This window comes from Diachasma alloeum, unplaced genomic scaffold (assembly GCF_001412515.2).
Source record: "Diachasma alloeum isolate Michigan unplaced genomic scaffold, Dall2.0 Dall_scaffold_02014, whole genome shotgun sequence".
Lineage (NCBI taxonomy): Eukaryota > Metazoa > Arthropoda > Insecta > Hymenoptera > Braconidae > Diachasma > Diachasma alloeum.
The window spans coordinates 7,335-31,953 of NW_021682045.1; the positions used below are offsets into that span (position 1 = coordinate 7,335).

The following is a 24,619-nucleotide window of genomic DNA, read 5'->3' on the forward strand; positions in this document are numbered from 1 at the left end:
ACTAGTGTTTTTTGGTGAAATCATCAAAGGACCTTTTTTCATGACTCAGGCCTTTTTCATCTAATACCACAAATATCATTGAATTTCAATGGCTTTAAGTATTCAATATCATCTTTCTTGATAAGTTTTACCAGTAGCTATATGTTTTTACTGGAAATTCATGTGATTCATGCTATCAGGTGCATGAAGGCCTGACTAACATATAATTTCTTCTGACAATTCTACTAAAAACCCTTTGTACTCCAGTAAATGGAAAATTTATCTCTGTAATGTCTAAATCTGTGTCTCTGCTTACTTCTGATTTTCATCTTTTCAATTCGGAAAGACATCAAATCCAAAATATTTCTGATGCTCTGCTATGCAGGAAGAAATCGAAATAATTTCTATAATAATTTGTCTACAGGGAATAATTCAGTGAAAGAAGATGATCAGATTCTCGAAGTTGAAGAAAATTCTTTTGAGCAAAATCCCTCAAACTCAATGTATTTCTTTTTTTCAACTATTGAATGTAGAGGAAAATTCCCAGAGGACATTCTGATTTCTCTCTGAATGATATAGCAGCAGGAATTTCTTAGATTTGATATCTTTCCAAATAAAAAATTTGAAAATCAGACCCTTGCGCCGGCACAGGTTGCAAATAAAAAATTTTCATTCACAGGTGAACAAGTGATTGTTTGTTACATTGTTGTGATACCTGAACTATTCAGACTCTTCAGCGTCTAATAGCACGAATCCCAGGAATTTCCAATCATTTTGAGTCTCTTCAGTGGGCTCATTAAGTGTCGTGAGTAATGTGAGTATACTATTCATCTTAAATCATTAAAGATTATGAAATTTTAACAGTCAATTCAAAAGAGTTTTCTCATTGATCATCACTTAATGATTCTGTATGGGTTTGAAAAGTTATTTCTGTTGGATAAAATGAATAATTCATCTCTATTATGCATAATTTTCTTTATTGTACTATGATATTTCATACAACCTAGCTCACCTAAACTAAACCATACTTTTTTTCTACAATAGATATTTTCAACAATAAATTTAATGTTCGTTGAAATACTGAACTAATGTTCTCCTCACCTCTTCACCTCTCTCGCGTTCATTGGCAGCAGTGACTTCGTCTCCATCATTGCGTAGATTTCTTGCATCTTCTTGTACTGGCTCGGCAATGATTCCGTCCTGTATTTCTAAATCTAAAATTACATTGTGCAGAATGCAGATACCTTCAACAATTTTCTCAACAGTGTCAGGTTTCTGATTTATAGTCGTGTAAAAAATACGCCATTTTTGACACGTTCTTGCAAACGCATTTTCTACGACTACGCGAGCACTAGAGAGCCGCTGATTGAATTTTATCTGCTCTTCCGTTAAAATGAGTCCTCTGAACTGTTTCATCAATATAGGCAGTAGTGGATACACCCCGTCACCAATCAAATAGTACGGGGCTATCAAGTTGGAAGATGGCAGTTGTCGTGCCTCTGGTATCTTTAATAATTTCTTGTCAATCGCTTGTTTGAGCTTGGAATAATGAAAATACTTGCATCGTTTTGTGACCCACATCTGCATATATCTATCGTCATGTATCTGCAGTCTGCATCGACGTGTACCAGGAGTACCATTGAATATAATTTCTTATAATTATAATAAGCTGTTCCAGACCCCGGTGGTTTTTGAATTCTGATGTCCCGGCCGTCTACTGCGCCCAAGCATTTGGGAAATCTCCTTTTCTCATAAAAACATTCAGCAATTGTGGAAAAATCTTCCTCGATTGGGCAAGGTATGTGTAGAGGTTGAAGAGTATTCCAAATGGCATCCATGCACTCTTGAACTATGGTGAAAACTGTTGACAATCCAATGCCAAAGTAAATGCCAGAGACCCATAGCTCTGACCAGTAGCAAGAAATCCTAGCGTTATGACTAGTCTTTCTTCTTGAAGAATAGGACGGGCATGTAAATTGCACCAACGTTTTGACGACGAGGCTTCAATTTTCTTAAAAATGTATTCGAATGTTTCGACTAACATTCTAAGGTACTCTATAAATTTCGTCTCTTGTCTGCGTATTTTTGGAAATAGAGCATGATACTGCCCAGAACTAGATCTATCAGCTCCCTCGCACATGATTTTCAAATCTAAATAGGGAATTAGAATAAAAACCTTCAATTTAGTTAACTCGGATTGTCAATAACAATGGACAAGAAATTTTCGCATGCAATAGATTACTGTTTTTCACACAAGAGCCAAAAACTCAATAGAAATACGAAATTTTTCAGTTAGAGTGCAGAACATTTATTTCAAAAATTCCGTATGAATCGGAAACAACATGTACAGATAAAGAGATAAAATAAAGGAAAGCTTGATTAATAATCATAATAGACCCTTACGCAATAGAAGTCTCCAATGAATTGATGAATAATTTTTTTCACTGCATCAACGCTGAGCAACGCTTAACATGTCTACCGTCAGGTCAGCGCAAGTGGAGAGCTTCCAGTTTACGTGATACGAATCTGGAGTTCTCCAGTTCAGTCTCTCGAAGGTGAATGAAGGAACAGCATAGAATATCGAAAAACAACGAACGTCGAAGCGACGCTTCTCCCCTATGTTCTCATTGGTTCCATGCGATACACGTGGAGCCTTCGCTTCTGTGGAGTCACTCGTGCTAAACCCCTAAAGCGACAAATCGTTCGGTGGCCACCACCGACATCAGTCCGAAAGCAGCGCCACTCAAAGGGAAATCAACACGAGGCTAAGCCGCGCTTGCAGGTACGGAGCGAATGGGTCTTATTAGAGATTACGGAACGAAACAAACAATCATGTTTGATGGTCGCAGTCCACTTTCCAAGTGATGAACGGTTTTTATGTACTTGTCTCATAAGTCAATGAGTTTTCCGCCGTAATATCTGGAGATTTATAAAGTAAGAACAATTAATTCAAAAAAATCTCTTACAGCAATTATCGGTGATACCACAAAAGTATGGCAAATTCAGAATCTTCTATATTAGAAACATTAATTGAATAATTGGATTGAGTAGAACGAATGAAGAATTTATCTTCAGGAGTAAAATCCAAACCCGTCCACTTTTGCTACTGATACATACCATAAAAGACGAATTGATATTGTTAATCAAATGTTTTAGTTTTGCATCAACGTTTTTCATCAAAATTACCTATTTTCAATTTATTCCCACTAATCTTCCCTATTTCACCTACATACTCATTTGCAACAAAGTTTTGGACTTATAAAAATATAAGTAATAGGCATTACTGTTATCTAGAAAATAAAAAGTATCCGAACATTGCCAGGTCGGTATCGTCGTCGTCTTTGGTATCATTTGAATTTTCAAATTTCCGTCAATTTACTGTCACTTTGAAAGCACCTCAATGAATCATGTGCTTTCATTGAAGGCCTAGTAAGAATTTTCTGCACCATTATCTAACGAGCTGATCTTCATCGACCAATAAGACCCAATCCAAGATGGCACCCGAGGGTCCCAGGATAAGTCAATAGCATCAATGAATCATGTGCTTTCATCTAAGGCCCAGTACGAATTTTCTGCTCCAATAACAAATGAACTAAACGTCATCTATCAATAAGACCCAATCCAAGATGGCGCCCGTGGGTTCCAAGATGAGTCAATAGCATCGATGAATCATGTGCTTTCATCTAAGGCCCAGTACGAATTTTCTGCTCCATTAACAAATGACCTAAGCGTCATCTATCAATAAGACCCAATCCATGATGGCGGCCGTGGGTCCCAAGATGAGTCAATAGTACCGATGAATCATGTGCTTTCATCTAAGGCCCGGTAGGAATTTTCTTCTCCATTAACAAATGACCTAAGCTTCATCTATCAATAAGACCCAATCCAAGATGGCGCCCGTGGGTTCCAAGATGAGTCAATAGTTTTACGTCATGATTTCACAGACTTACCGCCGATAAATCCGGAAATATGAGTGCTTTTCAGGTAATCCAGAAATAAAAAGAAAGATAGATTTTTGCTTAACATGGATTTTTAACTTTAAGCCAATAAAATTTTCCTCTGATTTTACAAATTCTGATAACAATGGTATTCAATAATTCAAATTGATTGAATCATTCCATTCAAAATTTTATTTTCATTCATTATCGAAAACCTTTGAATTCATTTTGAATCAAAATTTGATTAATAAAAAGAGCAACAAACACAAAAAAAAATTAATATTTAATTATGTGTCATCTCGACTGTTCTCTGAGTTTAACGTCAGAATGATGAACAAATTTTATCATTGAGGACTTGACTCTGACCTTGAAGGATATTTTAAAAAATAAATTGAATTGATTGATCTATAATCAATAATTATTGGAAATTTTTACTTCTGAAGTTAAAGAATTCAAAGTATTAATGAGGGTGAGAATTTCTTTTCACACGGAGTAATAATTATAAAAGGTTTCAATTCCTGAATGTAATGACTCATTCAAGCACAATGATTCTAATTAATAATAATAATTGAAGTACAATCAGGAATCTCCCTGAATATGATAATGATAGTTATGACAGAAGGTCTGTTCATTTGACAACAATATTTGGGGTTGAATATATATAATATAATCATTATCAGACATTGAACATAATTGAATTCAATCCGAAGAAATCGATAGTAATGTCTCTAAAGACATAGTGGAAAATAAAGAATTCTTTGATTCGGAAATCCACAAGAAAGAAACATTGAAATAATAAAGGTCAATTTAAATTAACTCACGGTAGCTGTAATTAAATTTTAGGGTTTATATATATATATATATATATATATATATATATATATATAATTCGATGAACTGAAAGATGGTCCTCAGATAATGCTTCAGGTAATGCCTCAGGTTTATCCTTAGTAAAGTTTCTAGTCAATAGCCTCTAGTCAATTGCCTCTGGTCCCTTGTCTTCACTGAGGATCATNTATATATATATATATATATATATATATATATATATATAATTCGATGAACTGAAAGATGGTCCTCAGATAATGCTTCAGGTAATGCCTCAGGTTTATCCTTAGTAAAGTTTCTAGTCAATAGCCTCTAGTCAATTGCCTCTGGTCCCTTGTCTTCACTGAGGATCATCGGATGATGCTCCTTATAAGACGATGATGACTTGAAGGGGGTAAGATTTTATTACATTAAAAAAAACCGGAAGGAATGGAATTTTGTTTCACGGAAGTGTTCCAAAGAAAATTAATATTTGAATACTTGAAGGTAATCGAACCTTTTCCACGTAAAGTTTTTTTTATGACGACATCGAAATGGCAAGTTTTTTTTGTGAAATCAAAAGTGAAATCAAAATAAATGAAAAAATTTAGTTCGCAAAAATTCGGAATATGAACTTTCTAAGGTTAAAGGCAAAAATATAATTGTGGAAAATTTGGAAAATATTCCCGAAATTAGAACAGGAAAATGGTAATTTTAACGGAATTTTTAATGGTGGAACCATTAAAAATATTCTCTTAGAATTCTTCAATGCCTAAAGGAGGTTAGGCGGTGTTTGAGGTGAATTTGAGAGTGAATTTCTGTGGTTCCCGGTAGCTTAGTCGGTAAGAGTGCCCGGCGCGTATCTGGGAGACCCGGGTTCGATTCCCGGCTGGGTGACGCGGAAATTTTTTCTTTCTAAATTCTAATTCTCTTAGAATTTTTTTTTCTACGCGCNAATATAATGATAGTTTTTAATAATATTTGCCGTTAGAAGGACGGTGGCGATATACAGTAGTGTATATATACACCTGTAATAATAAGAATAATAATGATAATAATAATAGTAAAATGTTATAGTTATAAAACTGAAAAATCAATTATTTGAAATAATAAGAATTCTTTTCAGGAAAATATAATGATAGTTTTTAATAATATTTGCCGTTAGAAGGACGGTGGCGATATACAGTAGTGTATATATACACCTGTAATAATAAGAATAATAATGATAATAATAATAATAAAATGTTATAGTTATAAAACTGAAAAATCAATTATTTGAAATAATAAGAATTCTTTTCAGGAAAATATAATGATAGTTTTTTTTTTTTAATAATTAGCGAAAATAATTAGGCGAAAATAAAATGTCAAAATCGACTTTAATCACAAAATTTGATTCTGTAATTTTCGGAAAATACTCGCGAAAATAAAATATCAAAAATCGAATTTAATCACAAAATTTGATTATATAATTTTCGGAAAATACTCGCGAAAATAAAATGTCAAAAATCGAATTTAATCACAACATTTGATTATGTAATTTTCGGAAAACACTTGCGAAAATAAAATGTCAAACATCGAATTTAATCGCAAAATTTGATTATGTAATTTTCGGAAAATACTCACGAAAATAAGATGTCAAAAATCGAATTTAATCACAAAATTTGATTATGTAATTTTCAGAAAACACTCGCGATTATAAAATTTGAAAATTTGGGTTTTACCTTTCTTTTTTGTTGAATTTAGCTGTCCGTTGGATTTTTTTTAACTTATTCCCTTTTGTTCCTTTGTTGCTTTAGATATCCTTTGGATTTTTCCACTTATTCCTTTTTAGACTTTGGATTTGTTCCTTTCCGGGGCGGAATCATGACACGACTGACTGACTGATTGACTGACTGCATGGGCGGGGCCCTTTTTGCGTCGTCGATTATTAATTCGTGTATGTAAATACATACACGAATTTTTAATTGTATAGGGGTGGGGAATAAAGTGTGGATGAGTGCTGGTGCACTCTTTAGAGAGAGGGTGTAGGTAGACCGAGGAGACACGCGTCTTATTAGGGGAGGGGGAAAATTAGCCAGCGTGGTCGCGTTCCACGGTAAGAGGGGCGCGGAGAAGAGGGAATAGGGGAAAATGAAAAATTCCCTTTAAGGCTTTAAATGAAAGCCCATTAGGAATTTGCTATAGGAATTAATGACCTTAGGTCATTGGTTAATGGAGCAGAAAATTCGTACTGGGCTTTAAATGGAAGCACATGATTCATCGATGCTATTGACTTATCTTGGGACGCACGGGCGCCATCTTGGATTGGGTCTTATTGATAGGTGACGTTTAGGTCATTTCTTAATGGAGCAGAAAATTCGTACTTGGCTTTAGATGAAAGCACATGATTCATCGATGCTATTGACTCATCTTGGGACCCACGGGTACCATCTTGGATGGGGTCTTATTGGTCAATGAAGATCAGGTCGTTAGATAATGGTGCAGAAAATTCTTACTGGGTCTTAAATGAAAGCACATGATTCATCGATGCTATTGACTCATCCTTGGACCCACTGGCGCCATCTTGGATGGGGTCATATGGACAGATAACGCTTGGGTCATCTGTTAATGGAGCAGAAAATTCCTACGGGGCCTTAAATCAAAGCACATGATTCATTGAAGCGTTTTGCAGATCCTTGGGTCCGTGGAACCCCCCATTTTTCTATCGTCACTAGACCATTTGTGAAGTCCTGGGAAAAGCGCGGAAAATTCGGGAAAAATCGATTAATTTTTCCGCAGAAAATTAGCACATAGTTAGTACTCCCCGCTAGTATGAAAATTATGCCAATCTGATGACATTGGTCTGCTAGATAAATGGCCCAAAATAAAAAATCAACTTTATGGCTGAAATTTTGCAGCAGAAAATTTTCTGTGGACTTCAAATTGGAGCACATTATTCATCGAAACTTTTTATACATCGTTGGGTCTGTGGGACTCGCCATTGATCTGTCAGCACTATACGAATTTTCAGGGTCCTGGGAAATTCGCGGAAAATTCGGGAAAAATCGATTAATTTTTCTGTAGAAAATTAGCATACAATTAGTACTTCACGCTATAATGAAAATTATGCCAATCCGATGACATTGGTCTGCTCGATAAATACAAATTTTCAGGGTCCTGGGAAAAGCGCGGAAAATTCGGGAAAAATCGATTAATTTTTCCGCAGAAAATTAGCACGTAATTAGTACTTCACGCTAGTATAAAAATTATGCCAATCTGATGACATTGGTCTGCTAGATAAATGGCTCAAAATCAAAAATCAAATTTTTGGCGTAAATTTTGCAGCAGAAAATTTTCTGTGGGCTTCAAATTAGAGCACATGATTCATTGAAACTTTTTATACATCGGTGGGTCTGTGGGACTCGCCATTTATCTGTCAGCACTAAACAAATTTTCAGGGTCCTGGGAAATTCGCGGAAAATTCGGGAAAAATCGATTAATTTTTCCGCAGAAAATTAGCACACAATTAGTACTTCATGCTACTATTAAAATTATGCCAATATGACGACATTGGTCTGCTAGATATATGGCCCAAACTCAAAAAACAAATTTTCGGCCAAAATTTGGGAGCAGAAAATTTAATTTTTTCAGAAGATAAGAGCACACTAGTAGCACGTATTTTTGAGTTTTTCACCGAGCCGATCCGATGAACCTGGTTTGCTAACTTTTTGGCGCTAACGATATTTGGAGGGAAAATCATTGTAATGGGTGGTGATTTTCGTCAACTACTTCCGGTACTCCAAGGGGGAACACGTAGTGAAATAGTAAGTCTTTCAATAAAGTACAGTCCTTTATGGAAATTTTTCAAACAATTCTCAGTAACACAAAATATGAGAGCATTAACCAGTGAGAAGAATTTCTCAAATTATGTAATAGATTTGGGAAATAGACCATTAAATGATGAGGAAGATATGATAGAACTGCCTGAAATTTTAATAGCGAATAACGATGAAGATATTGTGATAGATATATATGGAGAAATATGGAAAGAGAAAAAATATAAAACTGCTTCTGCAGTCTATTCTTTCAGCGCGAAATCGGGATGTTGATGAAACTCATCAACGGGTAGTTGATTTGTTGGATATTGATACAGAACAGCTGTATACGAGTGTCGATACCACAGAAAATTGCAATGATAATAATGAAGAAATTGATCAATATTTTTTACCGGAATATTTGAATACTTTGATGCCTAAATCCTTTCCACTCCATGAATTACGCCTCAGAAAATTCTGCATAGTAATGTTAATTAGAAATTTGAATATTCATCAAAGACTTTGCAACGGTACGCGATTATTAATTTTGGAAATGAAAACTAATGTATTGAAATGGAAAATACTGGTAGGTGACAAGAACAATGAAATAGTATTTATAAATAGAATCATTTTCGTGTGTGAAGACGAATATCCTTTTGCATTTACTCGTCGACAGTTTCCAATAAAACTGGCTTTCGCTATGACAATTAATAACAAAAATCCAGTTTTTACGGAATTATTCAGAGGCTGATAGTGATTGATTCTGTGTGCAAACTCCTCAACTAATAATTTATACGTATTTTGGTTTAAATGTTTGAATGAGAAAAACAATATAGATGAAGTAGATAATATTTGGAAAAATAATTTAGAAGTATTGCTATAGGGAAAGTTTCAATAGAAAACATTAAATAGATGGATGATAACCCAGCTGTGTGGAGCATATTTGACAATTCAACACAATTTTCAAATGGAATATTCCGCGGATTTTTTAAGTGAAAAACCCACTCCACATTCAACATTCCCTGGCTGAAGGCCCTTGGACGATTGCCGCGTTGGCAAGTGAAGCCTTGTAACGCAAAACCGATTAAATTTGAATTTAGGTGGGTGTAATTCTGCTGAGTCTTTCTACAATAAAATTGGTATTGGACCTTTTCTTTAAAAAAAAGTACAATGAAGCTGCAGGATTCGTCAATGGAATTAGACGAAAATAAATAAAATTTCAAATAAAAGTTGTAAATAAATTATGACAATTTTTTTAATGGAAATTTTATCATATGAGACTTAAAATTTTGTTTTTATTCCAATTCGATTCATTAAAAAATTTGAATCGTTAAATAGGACAAGAATTTCACTGTTCATGTCCATGTTCGAAAAAAAAGCAAAATGATTTTCATTGATTATTTGACAAGTCTGAGACCCATGAAAATCGACTGGAGAGATAGACCGTGAAATCGTCAATAGAATCCAAATAGTTGATACAGAATATAATTTCGGGGAAGAGGTCTGGTTTTTCAGGAGATTACCGAATGGAGTTAATCAATTATGTAGTTAAAGGCGTATCGTCGACCGATAGATGTCAGCTAACATTGATGGACCAACATCATCGACGTCGAATGGAAGAAGTTCAACGAGAGATGAGAATGAGTCTTCAAGGAGTTGACTGAAGAATAATAATTATAATAAAATAATTATAGAGTAAAGGAGTAATTGATGCAATGGATTTTTGTTTCTATATAAAAAGTAGAATTTCTCTCCTCTGTGATGTCCCAAAATTGAGTTTAATTCATTAATTATTAATTTATGAATTATGGACATTCCCCTCTCTCTTACTTACATGACAAAAAAGATGGAATTGAATATCCATGCATATATTTTTCAAAATTTCAGGAGAAAGGGCAGACAAGTAATACGAAGACGAAGGTCAATGAGGATAATATTGTTGCGTATCCCCCTTTGAATCAGAAAGCAATTGTCTATCATCTGAAGGATATTACTAAACTCCCTTGGTAACGCCTGTCTTTTGGGATAACTTGGAGATTGGACGATTCTCCTTGGAGCTCTGGTACAAGACACATCGTCTTGCCTTTTGTGTACACAATAAACCGCCCCATCTATTTAATTAATCCCTGTATCCTTCATTATACATCGTTGGGTGTAACAATATTAAGGACGAAATACTATTGAATGTTGACTTCCGGAATACCAAGGATTAAATGAACGATTTATATACGGGACATTCCATGTCAACTCAGCCACCCTGGATTTTTTTGGTTCTCAGAATCCTGAATTAGCATGCTCCCAGTTAAGTACTACATGAGGATATCCTTTCTCTAAATTTTCGCTCCTTTAACATTAATTGTTTGGCCAGGACAAATAACAAAAGCTCGAATTTTTGAAAAATCATATCTTGCGAACAAATTGGCCGATTTTAATAAATAAATAAATATTTTTTTCGTTTTTTTATATACTTTGAGACTAAAAATACAACAGTACCACCAGGATGAATACTAAGCCATTTTTCAAGTTTTTCGTAATTTTAATCCCTCTGTTTCGCAGGGGCCAATCCAAAATCGAATAATTTTTTTTTCTTCGATGGATGATGATATTACTCATCTTTTCCGGGGTATTTCAAAATGAAATAGCCATATGGAGATGAGAAAAAGAAAAAAATTCCATGGAAAATTCGATTTTCCGATCATACACGGGACATTCCATGTCAATTCAGCTACCCTGGATTTTTTTGTATTTCGGAATAGAACATTGGCATGTTTAAAGTCAACTACTATGAGTCTAAGATTGTTTCAAACTTTTACCCCCATAACTTCACTCTTGTACCTGACAGAAATGCCCAATATCTTTCGCAATAGCGTTAATTACTCGAATTCACATGATTTTTCACTTATCATGATGATTATTTTTCCACGTACGGATTTTAGACAGTCAGGGCCAATCAGAATGCAGCATTTGATGACAAATGACAGGCTGGAGTAAGTTTTATTTCGGATATTTCGCACTAAAATATATATTTTTTCGGTTATTTCATACTCACATATATTTTTCCGGATATTTCGTACTAACTCTTCAATTGTTCTCGAATGTCATTTTGAGGTTGCGTAAACGACACTCCTGACCAAAATCCGTACGTGAAAAATAATCCGACAAATACCCTTCGTGCTTCAAAATTATCAGGTATTTTCCTCAAACATCCCCGCAAACAAACGATCGTGTCAAGTTTGATATCAACCGAGCAAGTGCTCGGGATTTTTAAACCTGCAAAACTTGACACTTTTGTTTGTTTACAACGAAGTTATCGGGAAATACCTGATAATTTTGAAGTACTCGGGGTATTACTACTGAATAAAAATTGAAAGTCAACGATAGCTCGGTCGGTAAGGCGAGCGATTTCTAATCCGATGATTCGGGTTCGAAACCCAGTGGGTGCCGATCGTATTTCAAACTCCGAGAAATCAAACGTTGGGTGCATTTCTTTGGGAAATGACCTTGGGATTTTTGTACACAAACATTGGACAATGGATACAAAACATGGGAGCGCAATGTAATCAAAGGTTCCGAGTGGGGGTGAGAATAAACAACCGATTTCTCGGAATTCAGTTTCCATACGAGCCATAGAGTTGCCTCAATAATAACCGTTTGATTAGTCCTCATCACACACTTGAGTGTTGAACATCTCACACGGTTCATTACAGTATCGTTAACAGAAATTGTCCGACGGTTATTCTCCTGTATTTATTCTCCATCAACTTTAATCAAGGTAAGTGATGTTATAAAATATTTCAGTAGTGAAATTGTAAACTGAATCGATCGTTATTATTATTTTTTTCCCTTTTTTTGAATGATCAGAACTGTTCTTCATTTCTATTCCACAAGATGCCGCATGCCGAAAGATGTGCAAATCCAATGCGAGTTCCTGGGGAAAAAGGTCACAATGGAAAAGATCTGCGTTCAATCTCAGAAAGACTATAACAGACATTGCCATTCTTGCCCGAAAATGCAAAACTATGTAGCTCCTGGAGGAAAAGAGCTTTGACTTATATTCCTGGATCACCACCCTCTCAATCTTCATCGAATCGGGAAGTCTCTTCATCGTCATCAAATGTTCCAGCCGATCGTTCGTCCAGTGCTACACCATTTCTAGTAGACATTTCTACGAGCAATNAGGTAATTCCTTCCATTCAATTGATCTTGATGGGGATGTGATTTTCAACGAAGCTTCAGAGGAGTACGATGCTCCAACAGCAGATGATGATTCAGAGACAGAGCACCACAGGAACATTCCAGAAAATTTTCGTTCTCCACGAGAATTGGAATTGGAAGAAATGTTGGATGGACTCAAGCCAAAATTCAATACGATGACAGAATATTTTCAACGTATTCAACTCTTGACTATTGCTCCACCTTCATGGAGTGAGCGAAAGGTGAGCCGTGAATTTGGTACGACAAGATACATGGCTATGAGAGCAAAACAACTGCGAGAACAGAGAGGAATATTTGCTTCAACAGTTGCGAAGGCTGGGAAATCATTGCCCAAAGAGACAGTTGAAAAAGGTCCGGAGTTTTTATGAGAGTGATAGTCGGACGATGCCAGGGATGAAGGATAAAGTGTCAGTCAGAATCAACGACGTGAAGAAAATAATGCAGAAGCGGATGGTCCTCGAGAACTTGACGTGAAGAAAATAATGCAGAAGCGGATGGTCCTCGAGAACTTGAATGATCTTCACGAGAAATATAAAATTGCTCATCCAGAGTCTCCGGTGGGATTCAGCAAGTTTGCGGAATTGAGGCCGAAACACTGTGTATTGGCAGGAGCGAGTGGTACGCACGTGGTATGTGTCTGTACCTATCATCAAAATTGTAAGCTGATGTTGGATGCAATCAACATTTCTACTCTCACTAAAAACTCATCATGTCCCCTTACCGACTATAAAGACTGTCTTGCAAGACTCATGTGCCCTAATCCAACGCCTGAATGCCACTTAGATGAGTGTAAAAACTGTCCTGGAGTTGAAGGATTATCGCTCGAGCTGAAAGAACTCCTCCACGATGCTGTGATTGAAACTGTAGAATTCAGGACTTGGCAATCTGTGGATAGAACAACATTACAGACCCAGAGACTTCCAGTGTATGAATTTGTTGATGTACTTTGTGAGAGATTGAAAGTATTGAAATCTCATCATTTTATTGCTATACAACAAAACGCTTTCGTGAAAGAACGAAAGGGGAATTTAATTGAGGGTGAAATTCTAGTGCAGGCCGATTTTTCGGAGAATTAATCTTTTGTAGCTCAAGACGCTGCTCAATCGTTCCGTTACAACAATGATCAATGCACTGTCCATCCTGTGATGTATTATTATCGCCACGGCAATTATATTCGACATAGAAGTCTAGTCCTCTTATCTGACAGTCTCGTTCACGATACTACTGCAGTTCATTTAATGCAACAGATTCTGATACGACACATAAAACAAGTCTGTGCGGTCGTAAACAAATTGATCTATGGTACAGATGGTGCTGGACAGCACTATAAGAATCGATATAACATGGCTAATCTTTTGTTGCCTAAAAATGATTTTGGAGTTGAGGCAGAGGCGCACTATCATGCGACCGCGAATGGAAAGACGGCATGCGATGGCATAGGCGTAGTCTTGAAGAGGGAAGCACGACGAAGAAGTCTGCAAATTACTAATGGTGAACCTATTCTTACTCCAGATGGTCTGTTCCAGTGGGCAAAGAATAATTTCAAGGATCTCGATGTGTTTTTCTACACTAAATAGGAACACGAGGATATGAAAGAACGGTTGAAAACAAGATTCGACAGTGCAAAGGCGATTCCAGAGATACAAGAAAATCACGGCTTTATTCCTGTGGGAGAAAAGGAATTATTGATTAAGAGATATTCTTCCGCGACTACGGGAGAAGTTTTTCCAAAGGCGACGGAACGAAATGGACGACGTACATTAAGATAGCTATTGTGATTCAGAAAAGTTCGATTTCAAATTGCTTTTTCTCTATAATTGAATGTTTATTTTTCAAATGACAAACTTGAAACAGACATATACTCCATGTTGATCTAAAAACTCATCAAATATTTGGTACTTTGCGAATTCTCATTGTCGTTTACATAAGTAGAGCTGTTAATAATCAATAAATTCAACTTTTTTCTATAAAAAACGTTTTTTATCCATCACTACTTATGCATCTCATCTTCAAATTATGCGGAAAAATTGCACGCTCATCCTTTCATGAAACATTCATCATTTTTCAAGAACAAAACTCGGAAAATCTAATTTTTCATGAGAAAAACAATTTTCTCTCATCTCCATATGGCTATCCCATTTTGAAAGAAAAAGTTGAGTAATATCATTATCCATCGAAGAAAAAAAAAATTATTCGATTTTCGAATGGCCCCTGCATAACAGAAGGATTTAAATAACAAAAAACTTGAAAAATGACTCATTACCCTTCCTCGAGGTACTGTCCTATTTTTATTCCAAAAGTATATGAAAAAATGAAAAAAATCTTTTTTTATTCATCAAAATCGGCCAATTTGTTCGCAAGATATGATTTTTCAAAAATTTGAAGTAAAGAGGCCCCGCCAAGTCCACTCCCATCACTTCGAATGCTGCTGCATCTCTCACTCTGGCTTCTGGTAGAGCCACTGGCGTGGATTCTATTCACTTCACACTGTATCGCTTACAGGTGACACATTGGCGAACAACAGATTGGACTGCGCGTCTGCACGAAAGAATCCAGAAATTCTCTCGTAGCTTGCACATTGTCACCTCGATCGAACTATGATTCAGGATGAGATAGCGGAGATATATCAACTTCTGTACCAAGGGGTGGCGATGGTCCAAAACAACAGGGCATCGAAATCCTAGAGTATCGTCTCTATGGGAAATAAGTGATTTCAAACGTACGAGTCCTGCTGTGTCCTTGTAGATCGTCAGGCCAGTGAACCGAGGATCATTCACTCCTGAGAAACTCTCTTCTTGTACTAATCTCAGGAGGGTCAACTCGCCTTGCTCAACCTCTTGAAGAGACAACGCCCCTCTGATACGTTGATCAGGATTCTGTCTGCAATTAGCCAGGAATCGTTGGATCCATGCCACACGCCTGACAAGTTGTGTGTAACGTGAGAACTTTGGCATATACCAAGGCACCTCGCTGTTTGGTAGTTGACATTGAACATTGCTCAAGACATGACAGACCGTTGTACACGCCACCACACTTTTATCAGATGTCTTCTTCTTATTAGTAGTCTTCTTAACCTCTTTTTCAACATCTGCTTCATCCATGTCAACAGAGGACTTTGGCCACAGTGCAGGAGGAAGCCTTAACCAGGCAGGACCTTCGTGCCAGTGGGATTCAATCAGTTACCTGGCGGTATATCCCCGTGATGGCAGGTCTGCTGGATTAAGACTCCCTGGAATGTGGCTCCACGACGCTGGATTCGTGAGGGTGCGAATTTCTTGAACGCGGTTCCCCACGAAAGTACCCCATTCTTTATCTCGCTGAATCCAAGCAAACACTGTTGACGATTCAGTCCAGAAATATTGACGTACCTGGGTGTAATTCAAGGCAGACAGTACCGAGGCCATGAGGCGGGCTCCCACCGTCGCCGCCAGCAACTCCAGCCGAGGAATCGTGGGCTTGTCCTTGGGTGACACTCGAGACTTAGCAACGACAAAGTAACACTCCACTTTGTCACCCAGCTCTACTATGGCATAAATTACAGAGGCGTACGCTTCCTGGCTGGCATCTACGAAAGCATGGAGAGAGATTGATGGCTTCTCAGGTCCTCCTCCGAACGCCCACCTGGGTATTTCTAACTGTTTCAACCAAGAGAGCTGATCCAACCAATGACTGAAGGCCTTCTCGGTGTCCTCATTCACACGAGTATCCCAATTTATTTCTTTACACCACAGCTTCTGTAACAGTACTTTGGGGCAGATGAGGACCGGACAGATCATTCCAAGTGGATCAAATAGGCTCTGCGTGGCAGAAAGAATCGTTCTTTTGGTGATGTCTGCTGGGCTCTCCTTCCTAATGACTGCATCAGCTAGTGCCAACGTATCCGCCTCACGATTCCAGACGAGACCCAAGACAGGGCTCGTCGCCGATGGCATCTCCAACCACGAATGCTCCCATTCTCTCAAGTCAAAACCTCCAGTCCTGAGCGTCTCGGTGGCAATTTCTTGAAATCACTGAAGCTCTTCTGACGAATGGACACTTGTGACACAGTTGTCCAGATAGAAAGATCCTCTCAACTTTTCCAGAATAATCACCTCAGCCTGAGATTCTGCCTTTTCTATCGCTCTCTTTATGTGGAGATCAATCGTGGCACCTAGCAAGAAAGGGCTACTGGAGACTCCAAAGACAACTCGAAGATGACGATAATGCTCTGTTATGTCTGGGTTGTACGTTGGCCTCTACAAAAATCTCCGGGAGTCTCTGTCCTCAGGATCAACACTAATTTGCAGGAATGCCTTGCGTATATCTGCGATGACGCCAATCCATTTTTCTCTGAAGCGCATGAGCAGGGACAGGATGAGCACGATAAGGTTTGGCCCTGTCTGGAGACATTCATTGAGTGAAGATCCGGGTTTTCCTCTCGCTGAAGCGTCGAACACTGGCCTGGTTCTTGTAGTGCTATTTTCCTTGATAACTGGTCGATGGGGAAGATAATGTCCAGGATTTTTCACCTTATCGTCTGACATCCTCTCGATGATTCCTTCCTCAAGCCACTCATGAAATACTTTTTCATAATCACTCACCATGTCCTTTGCTTGCAATCGAGTCCATGTCGTATCCAGTCTCCTTTCTGCTAAGGAACGATTGTCTGGGAGGAGCGGATGGTTCTCTTTCCAGGGAAGTAATACTTCCTAACGACCTTGCGTGTTTATCCTGGTGGTGTCGTTAAATTTGATCAGTACCTTTTCTTGATGAACTTCTTTGGAGAGCTTTTGGACGGGATCTGTGATACCCTTTTGAACACCCCTGTGATACCCTTTTGAACCAGCTTGGAGATCGGCCTAGTCAATATCGTTGACGCCGTCTTGATTGTCGCAACTCTGGAGAGGCCATCCTTTCCAGGGTGTAGAGCTGTGACACGAGCGAGAGGCCACTTCGAAGGCGGGAACCTTTCATCGAAGAGCAGTACCAGGAAGCCGATGCGAATACCGTTGGATGCATGATGCCACTTGGAGATGGACTGGAGCTGCTGCAGGTACCCGGTCGACCATTGTTTCTAGAAGTACTGCAGCCTCTGCTGGATCAGTTGCCATCTAGAGAGCCGCTCAACGTTCAGATCATCAAGTGAAGGTTCCGGCAGAGTAATTAGAGCCTCTCCAATCAAAAAATGTGCCGGGGTAAGACACAGCACGTTGTCAGGGTCCTCGGAGAGAGCCTGTAGAGGTCTGGAGTTGAGAAGTGCTTCGATCTGAGTAAGCAGCGTAGAGAGCTCCTCGAACGTCAGAACCGTGTCCCGAACCGTCCGAGAGAGGTACTTCACCGACTTGACCGCTGCTTCCCATTTACCTCCGAAATACGGTACCCCTGGTGGATTGAACGACCATCGAGTGCCATCCTTGAGGTATACCGCTGAGATCTCCTGGATCTCCTTCGATCCAGCTGAGCGTAATCTCCTCAGCTCCTTGTCAGCACCGATAAAATTGGTGCTACAGTCACTGTAGAGATTCGCACAATGACCCCGATGACTCACGAACCTGCGATAAGCAGCAATGAACCCATCAGCCGAGTAATCGGTGACAGCTTCCAGGTGAAGTGCAGACATGGCCATCTAAACGAAGATCACTAACTAACCCTTGTGGGTTCTATAGCCACGCCCCTTCCACGTCTTAATAGACACTGGTCCAGCGTAATCCACACCAGTGTTAGAGAACGCACGCACCACTGAGAGACGTACTGTTGGAAGCTGTCCCATCAGTTGCTGAGCACGAACCTCATGATGACGCGCACACTCAACACACTTAAGAATGAAAGATCTTGCTGGCACTCGTCCTCCAATTACCCAGTAAGACCTACCGAGATGCGCTAACGTGAGTTGAGTTCCACCATGCACTATTCGCTGATAAGAATCTCTAATGAGAAGCTCTGTCAACATGGACTCTTTACGGATAATCGCTTGATGTTTACTCTCTGGGTGCAAGGTAGAGAACTTCAATCGCCCACCCACTCGGAGAACACCCTGATGGTTAATGAAGGCCGTGAGTTTGGTCAATGGTTGAGATCTGCCAAGCTACTGACCACCAGAGATAATGTCATACTCGGACTGTAGATAAAAGGCCTGAGTTGCCTTAATCCAATACAGCCGAGTTGCCTCCAAACCATCAGGACTGAGTGGATGCACCAGAGATTCACCAGACTTCCTCCTCATTCTGGAGACAATACGCAAGCAAATCGCCGTTACCCGCAGTAACTTGTAGAGAGAGGAGTATCTGGTGATGAGATCCCAGAGAGTAGACTACTTTGAGGAGGCGGAGAAGACTAGCCATTAACGGATCCAGTTTCGCGTCCTCTTTTGGCCACCGAAAAGAATCTAGCTGCAGCCACTTTGGACCCGTCCACTACAATCTATGAGCACTGAGCTGCATCCCTGTGATGCTCCGAGATGCACAATCAGCAGGATTCTCCTTACCGCTGATGTACCTCCACTTCGCTCCTTCCACCTGTTCCTGTATACTAACTACCCTGTTATGCACATATTCTTTCCACCGAGAGGGACGAGGGCTGATCCATGCCAGGGTAACAGCTGAGTCGGTCCACAGGAATACAGGAGCGATATCAAGGTTGAGTTGATCACGCACATACCTTGTGAGCTTTGCCAGAATGACTACGGCGTTGATCTCAAGACGCGGATGATGAGTCGTTTGAGGGAAGCTGCCTTTGTTTTAGCAATTGCTGATGAGATGCTGACACCATGCGAGCTTGTCACCTTCAAATACACCACCGCAGCCATTGCTGATTGAGACGCATCCGAAAACCCATATACTTCCACCAGAGAATCGTTCTTTATTCCAAGCCAACGAGGAATAGAGATGTTCGTGACCAGAGGTAGCTCCTCACGAAATTATCCCCACTTACGAGCCATCTGGTATGGCAGCTCGTCATCCCAATCCAATTTCTTCAGTCACAGACGCTGGAGAGGGGACTTCGTCTTGACCACTACAGGAGATAGCAATCCGAGAGGGTCGAACAACTGAGCTATCTCAGAGAGAATATTCCTCTTCGTCACCTTCAGGTTGGCTGGAAGGCGGATAGAGAACTTGAGTTGGTCTGTGTTAGGATCCCACTTCAGTCCAGAATCTTTGTGGTGGAATACTCTAGCGACTTATAATCCTGAAAGACACCTTCTAGATTTAGAGATCGAAGTAGAGACGGGCTATTACTGTGCCATTTAGCTAAAGGAAATCCACCAGCTAAGCAGAGACCTGTCACTTGTTTAGACACTTCCAATAGACCAACCTCATTTTCAGCTCCACCACAGATGTCATCCGCATATCTACCACTGGGCAACGGAGAGACGGCCGGAGGGAAACGACGTCCCTCAGCCGCAACCAGCTGATTGAGAACGCTGCAGGCTATGAATGGAGCAGATTTAGTCCCGTAGGTTACTGTGGTGAGCTGGTAGGTGCTGATCTGGCCCGGAGAATCTCGCCACAAAATCTGCTGAAGAGGCCAGTCCTCACGATGCACCTTGATTTGGCGGAATATCTTCGTCATGTCCGTCATGAAAACGAACCGATTACGTCTCGATTTGGGAAGAAGGTCAGTGATATCCTGAGTCAATTTGGCTCCAGTATGTTGAATGCCATTGAGTGACACCCCCGTGCTGGTCTTACTGGAACCGTTGAACACCACCCTCAGCTTCGTCGTTTCACTACTTTTCCGGAGACCACCTTGATGAGGAAAGTAGTATGTAGGAGTAGAAGAGTGAGTTTGTCTTAGAGAAGAACACCGTAATGGAGTCAAGAGCCGACTGCCTCCCCTCAGAGAACCTCAACCCTCCTGAAGACGAAGCCTCATGTGCCAAGGTCATCCCCTCAGAGCAACAGTTTAGACTCAAGCCCCTGGCGCTCCGTGAATAAGACACGCCTGAAGCACGCACCATGTGCCCCAGCTCTTCATACTCATTGATAAAATCACTGTACAGCTGAAAGGTTTTCTAATCCTTCTCCATTCTCCGAAACAGACTAGTGAGACACGCCTTAGCCCGACCATAGGAGTCGCCAAGCTCTGTCGGAAAACGTATAAGAGGCAGCCGAATCACATAACGCTGTCTCGTGAATGACTGCGCTGAAAAAACTCCTCACATTCTGCCTCTTCCTTAGTCAGAACACTATCTTCGGTTTTCGAAACTTCCTCTTGCAGCCAGAACTTGGTGAGAAGATCGTCAAGTTCCTCGCTACTGTCTGATACGTGATTAGAGCTAGTCACCATAGGAATCACCGTCGAAGTTAGTCCGAGCACCACCCAACCGAAGATAGTATACATGGCTATAGGGGAATCCACAGGCCCCTTGATGATTTGCGATTCTACGATTGATCCAAAGAAATCTGCCGCAATGAGAAGATCAATAGGTCTGGGCGTCAGATACTCTGGATGAGCAAGTTTCAGTCCCTTGAGATGATCCCATGGTTGTGTTTGAGAGACTGAAAACGATGGCAACGAGGTTGTAAGACGGTCAAGAATATAGGCCTTAATGTCAATTCGCTTGTCTGAGTACCGCGACTTCAGACAGAACTAAGAACAATACTTTGAACACGACCTTGCTCCACCGATGCCAACGACAGGTAGCAAAGCTGGAGATGTCGACAAGCCTTGCTTCACCATGAGACTATTTGCCACAAATGACAACTCAGATCCAGGATCAAGCAGCATCCTAACTTCCCACGACGATCCATTCTCCCCAATGAGAGAAGCCAATGCTGTTGGGAGAAGAACACTTGGTCTCAGCTGAGAAGACACTTCATGAACTGTCATTGCTGCAGAGGGAGAATCACTTGACAGCGACGGCCGTTGCGAACACTCCAAAATTGGCGGCGTCGCTATTGACACTGATATCGGTTGAGATGGTCACTGCTGAGATTCGTCAGCCCTTGAGACAGTGGACTGTATCGCATTTTCACGTGGTTGAGATGATTGCTGACTCGCAGACGTCTGAGATGCAACCTGGGAAGCACCTGAAGGACGACTGATATGTATCATCGAGTGGTTATGACACACAACACACGTCCTCGACGTTCAGCAGGCACGAAGAGAATGCTTCCCGAGGCACTTGAAGCACAAGTACTTCCTCTCGACGAACTCCTTGCGTTTTTCAAGAGTCAACAACTTAAACTTCGGGCATCAATCAATGAAGTGATCGTCGGAGCATATGGAGCAGGGATTAACACTCATGTCTGCCCATGATTCAGCACTCGACTTCTAATCACCAGCACCAGTTGAGACGTTCAACACTTTGACTGGCTTAGATTTCGGTGGCTGCTGGTTAGAACTCGACGTAACCACCTGGGAAGCTTGCAGCTCGATCCTCTCCATTGCTTTCGCCCTGCTCAGAATAAACTCCTTCAACTCCTCATATGAAGGGAAGGTCGTGGTAGCGCCGATCTTAATTTTCCACGCCTCTCTCGTCTTGGAATCCAGCCGACTCGAGACAACATGTACCAGGATATCGTCCCAATGCTGCACCAGCCGATCTAGCGTCTTCAGGGCATTCAAGGCTTCGGTAGTGGAGTTGAGAAAGGCATTGAACTCTCTAGACGATCGATTAACGATCCTCGGAACGCAGAACAATTTCTCCAGCTGAGTAGATATGAGGAGACGTTCATTATCATATCTACCGGTGAGCATTTCCAGGCTGGCAGAAATGAGTCTTATGACACCGACAGAGTCGACACCAATTGCTTCGGTTCACCAGCAAGAGAAGTGAGCAAATAATGGAGTTTCTCTACAGTCGAGAGCGCATTGTTGCCGACCACCATTGAGTGGAAGAGATCCTTGTAAGGAGTCCACTCAGAGAAATTTCCGGAGAAAGTCGGCAGAGAGATCTTAGGCAGTTGCCTTTGAGACACTTGAAGAGTTGAAGCAGATGCAGCAGGTCTACGATGAAATGATTCTGACACATCTACAGAATCGTCCAGGGACTTGATCAGTCCGATAAATTTAGTCCTTGCTGCGGAGTAACATTCTAAGCATTTGTCATAAACTTGTGTTTTGACGTAATCGTACTCGAGAATCTCCACACAGTCCTTGCTAGACAGCAGCTTCACGTGCTGCCCCTTGAACTGACCCTAATATATCTCCAAAATGTTCAACTTGGACTGCAGCCCAGTGACCGACAGCTCCTTAACTCTCTCTGCTACTGACTCTGCTCTGAGTGTGCTTATGAATTTCGCCCTACTGGCTTGAATTGTCAATCTTCCTACGAACGCCATTATAAAAACCAGGAAGAAGCAGAGGAAAATGCAAAGCTGAGAAGCGTAACAAAGCAAGCAGAAAATAGCAAAAAAATTGGAGATAAGCAGTACAAATAGGAGCCAAGTGCAGCGGAGATGAGCGAAGAACCTCAGCAAGCAGCGAGAAAATAAAAAAAATCTGCTTCTGGTAGACTGCGGAGAGGTGAATTGGAGCCCCAGGATGAGTGTCACTGCTCGAATTCAAAAACCCAGTGGCGCGCAAGAAAGTCAAAAGTATGAGATGAGCACCACTGTACGACTACGTCACACGGGGGAGGAGCGACACAGTTTCCCGTGCTTTTCATCAATACCACGCGTACTAGATTTCCACCAAAAAACAACATGTTCACTTTTTCCGAATATCCGGCTCGAAGGATCAAATGTTTCGGCGAGAGTTAGACAAAAAAACGGATGGAGAGTTGGATTCGGGAAAGGGATGGAGAAGTTCACTGAAATAATGACTGACACTCTGCGCGTGGGTAGAGTCACAATAAAACTGTAGTTTTCTCGATAGAAACACAAGAAAGTCGATAAATATTTACAATAAAATAAGCACTGTCAGTAGATAATTGAGTTTAGACACATTAGAGAATTTTCACTTATGAGATGTTCACAATAATTAAAGATTATAATCGCGGAGACAAAGTACGCGATGTTTACTTGTCGCCATGCGATTCACGAAGAAGGAGATGTGTCAAGTGTCGCGACAGGTGACCCATATGCAAATTAGATTGGGCGCGGCCGGTAATTCAGGTTCGCGCCCAGAAGGTCCTGCCACTACCCGGGTGGAAATTCTGTTCAGGTCTCGATCCGAAACTGATCAAGTCCGATCCGAAATTCTGATCAGGCATGTTACGCCTCTGCCTTATGTTTTTCCACTAGGGTTTCTTCGCCTTCCATCATTAGACATTAATTAAATTTAATTTTTTGAGAGAAAGAATTAGTAACATCCTAGCCGGGAATCGAACCCGGGACCTCCCAATGTCGCGTCGGGTGCTCTTACCATCTGAGCTACCAGGACACTAACGAATTACACTCTCAAATTGACTCATACCCGAGTGGAAATTCTGTTCAGATCTCGATCAGAAACTGATCAAGTTCGATCCGAAATTCTGATCAGGCATGTTACGCTTCTGCCTTAGGTTTTTCCACTAGCGTAGAGGCTAACCCACCGCGACATGAGGGTGATGCCTCAACAAATTCCAACATTGAGCAATTTAGAGCTCATTCAGAGGTCATTTTTTACGCTGATAAAACGTTTGCTGTTAATGTCTTTTTTTAGAAAAAAATCTTATGTCAACTTTTTTTAGCAGGAGAGTACTTCAAAAGTTAAAAAAAAAACTAGTTCCAACATTGAATGATTTAAAGCTCATTAGCAGCTAATTTTTCATGCTCACAAAAATAAATCGGCTAATGCAGTTTTTTTTAAGGTGTTTATGGCACCTTTTGCGCGCATTGGCTAGAAAATAGTTAAAAAATTGAGAGATTTACCTTTTGAAGAGTGGATAATTTGAAGCTTATTGAGAGCTTATTTTATATCATTTGGTTGATTCTTTTATTAATGCTATTTTTGCAAATAAAGGATTGTGTGCGTGCTTTGTCC

At 40.2% G+C, this 24,619-nt stretch overlaps 3 protein-coding genes and 1 non-coding gene across 4 annotated transcripts; all 4 read right to left on the bottom strand.

The window, feature by feature from the left end:
• Nucleotides 1–699: 699 nt before the first annotated feature.
• LOC107046821 lies at nt 700–16,665 on the bottom strand. The gene is made up of 4 exons (XM_015269538.1): nt 15,917–16,665; nt 15,457–15,871; nt 1,081–1,254; nt 700–810 (listed from the first exon to the last, which is right to left on the bottom strand). The coding sequence occupies exons 1-4, from the start codon at nt 16,663–16,665 to the stop codon at nt 700–702; spliced, it is 1,449 nt and encodes a 482-aa protein (XP_015125024.1).
• Nucleotides 16,666–16,968: 303 nt separating this feature from the next.
• LOC107046822 lies at nt 16,969–17,316 on the bottom strand. Its single transcript, XM_015269541.1, has one exon. It carries the CDS (start codon nt 17,314–17,316, stop codon nt 16,969–16,971), a length of 348 nt encoding a protein of 115 aa, XP_015125027.1.
• A 470-nt stretch (nt 17,317–17,786) lies between these two features.
• LOC107046823 lies at nt 17,787–18,338 on the bottom strand. Its single transcript, XM_015269542.1, has one exon. The coding sequence runs from the start codon at nt 18,336–18,338 to the stop codon at nt 17,787–17,789; it is 552 nt and encodes a 183-aa protein (XP_015125028.1).
• A 5,625-nt stretch (nt 18,339–23,963) lies between these two features.
• Nucleotides 23,964–24,037, bottom strand: Trnas-cga. Its single transcript has one exon. It is a non-coding gene; the product is annotated as a tRNA-Ser (tRNA).
• Nucleotides 24,038–24,619: the final 582 nt, after the last annotated feature.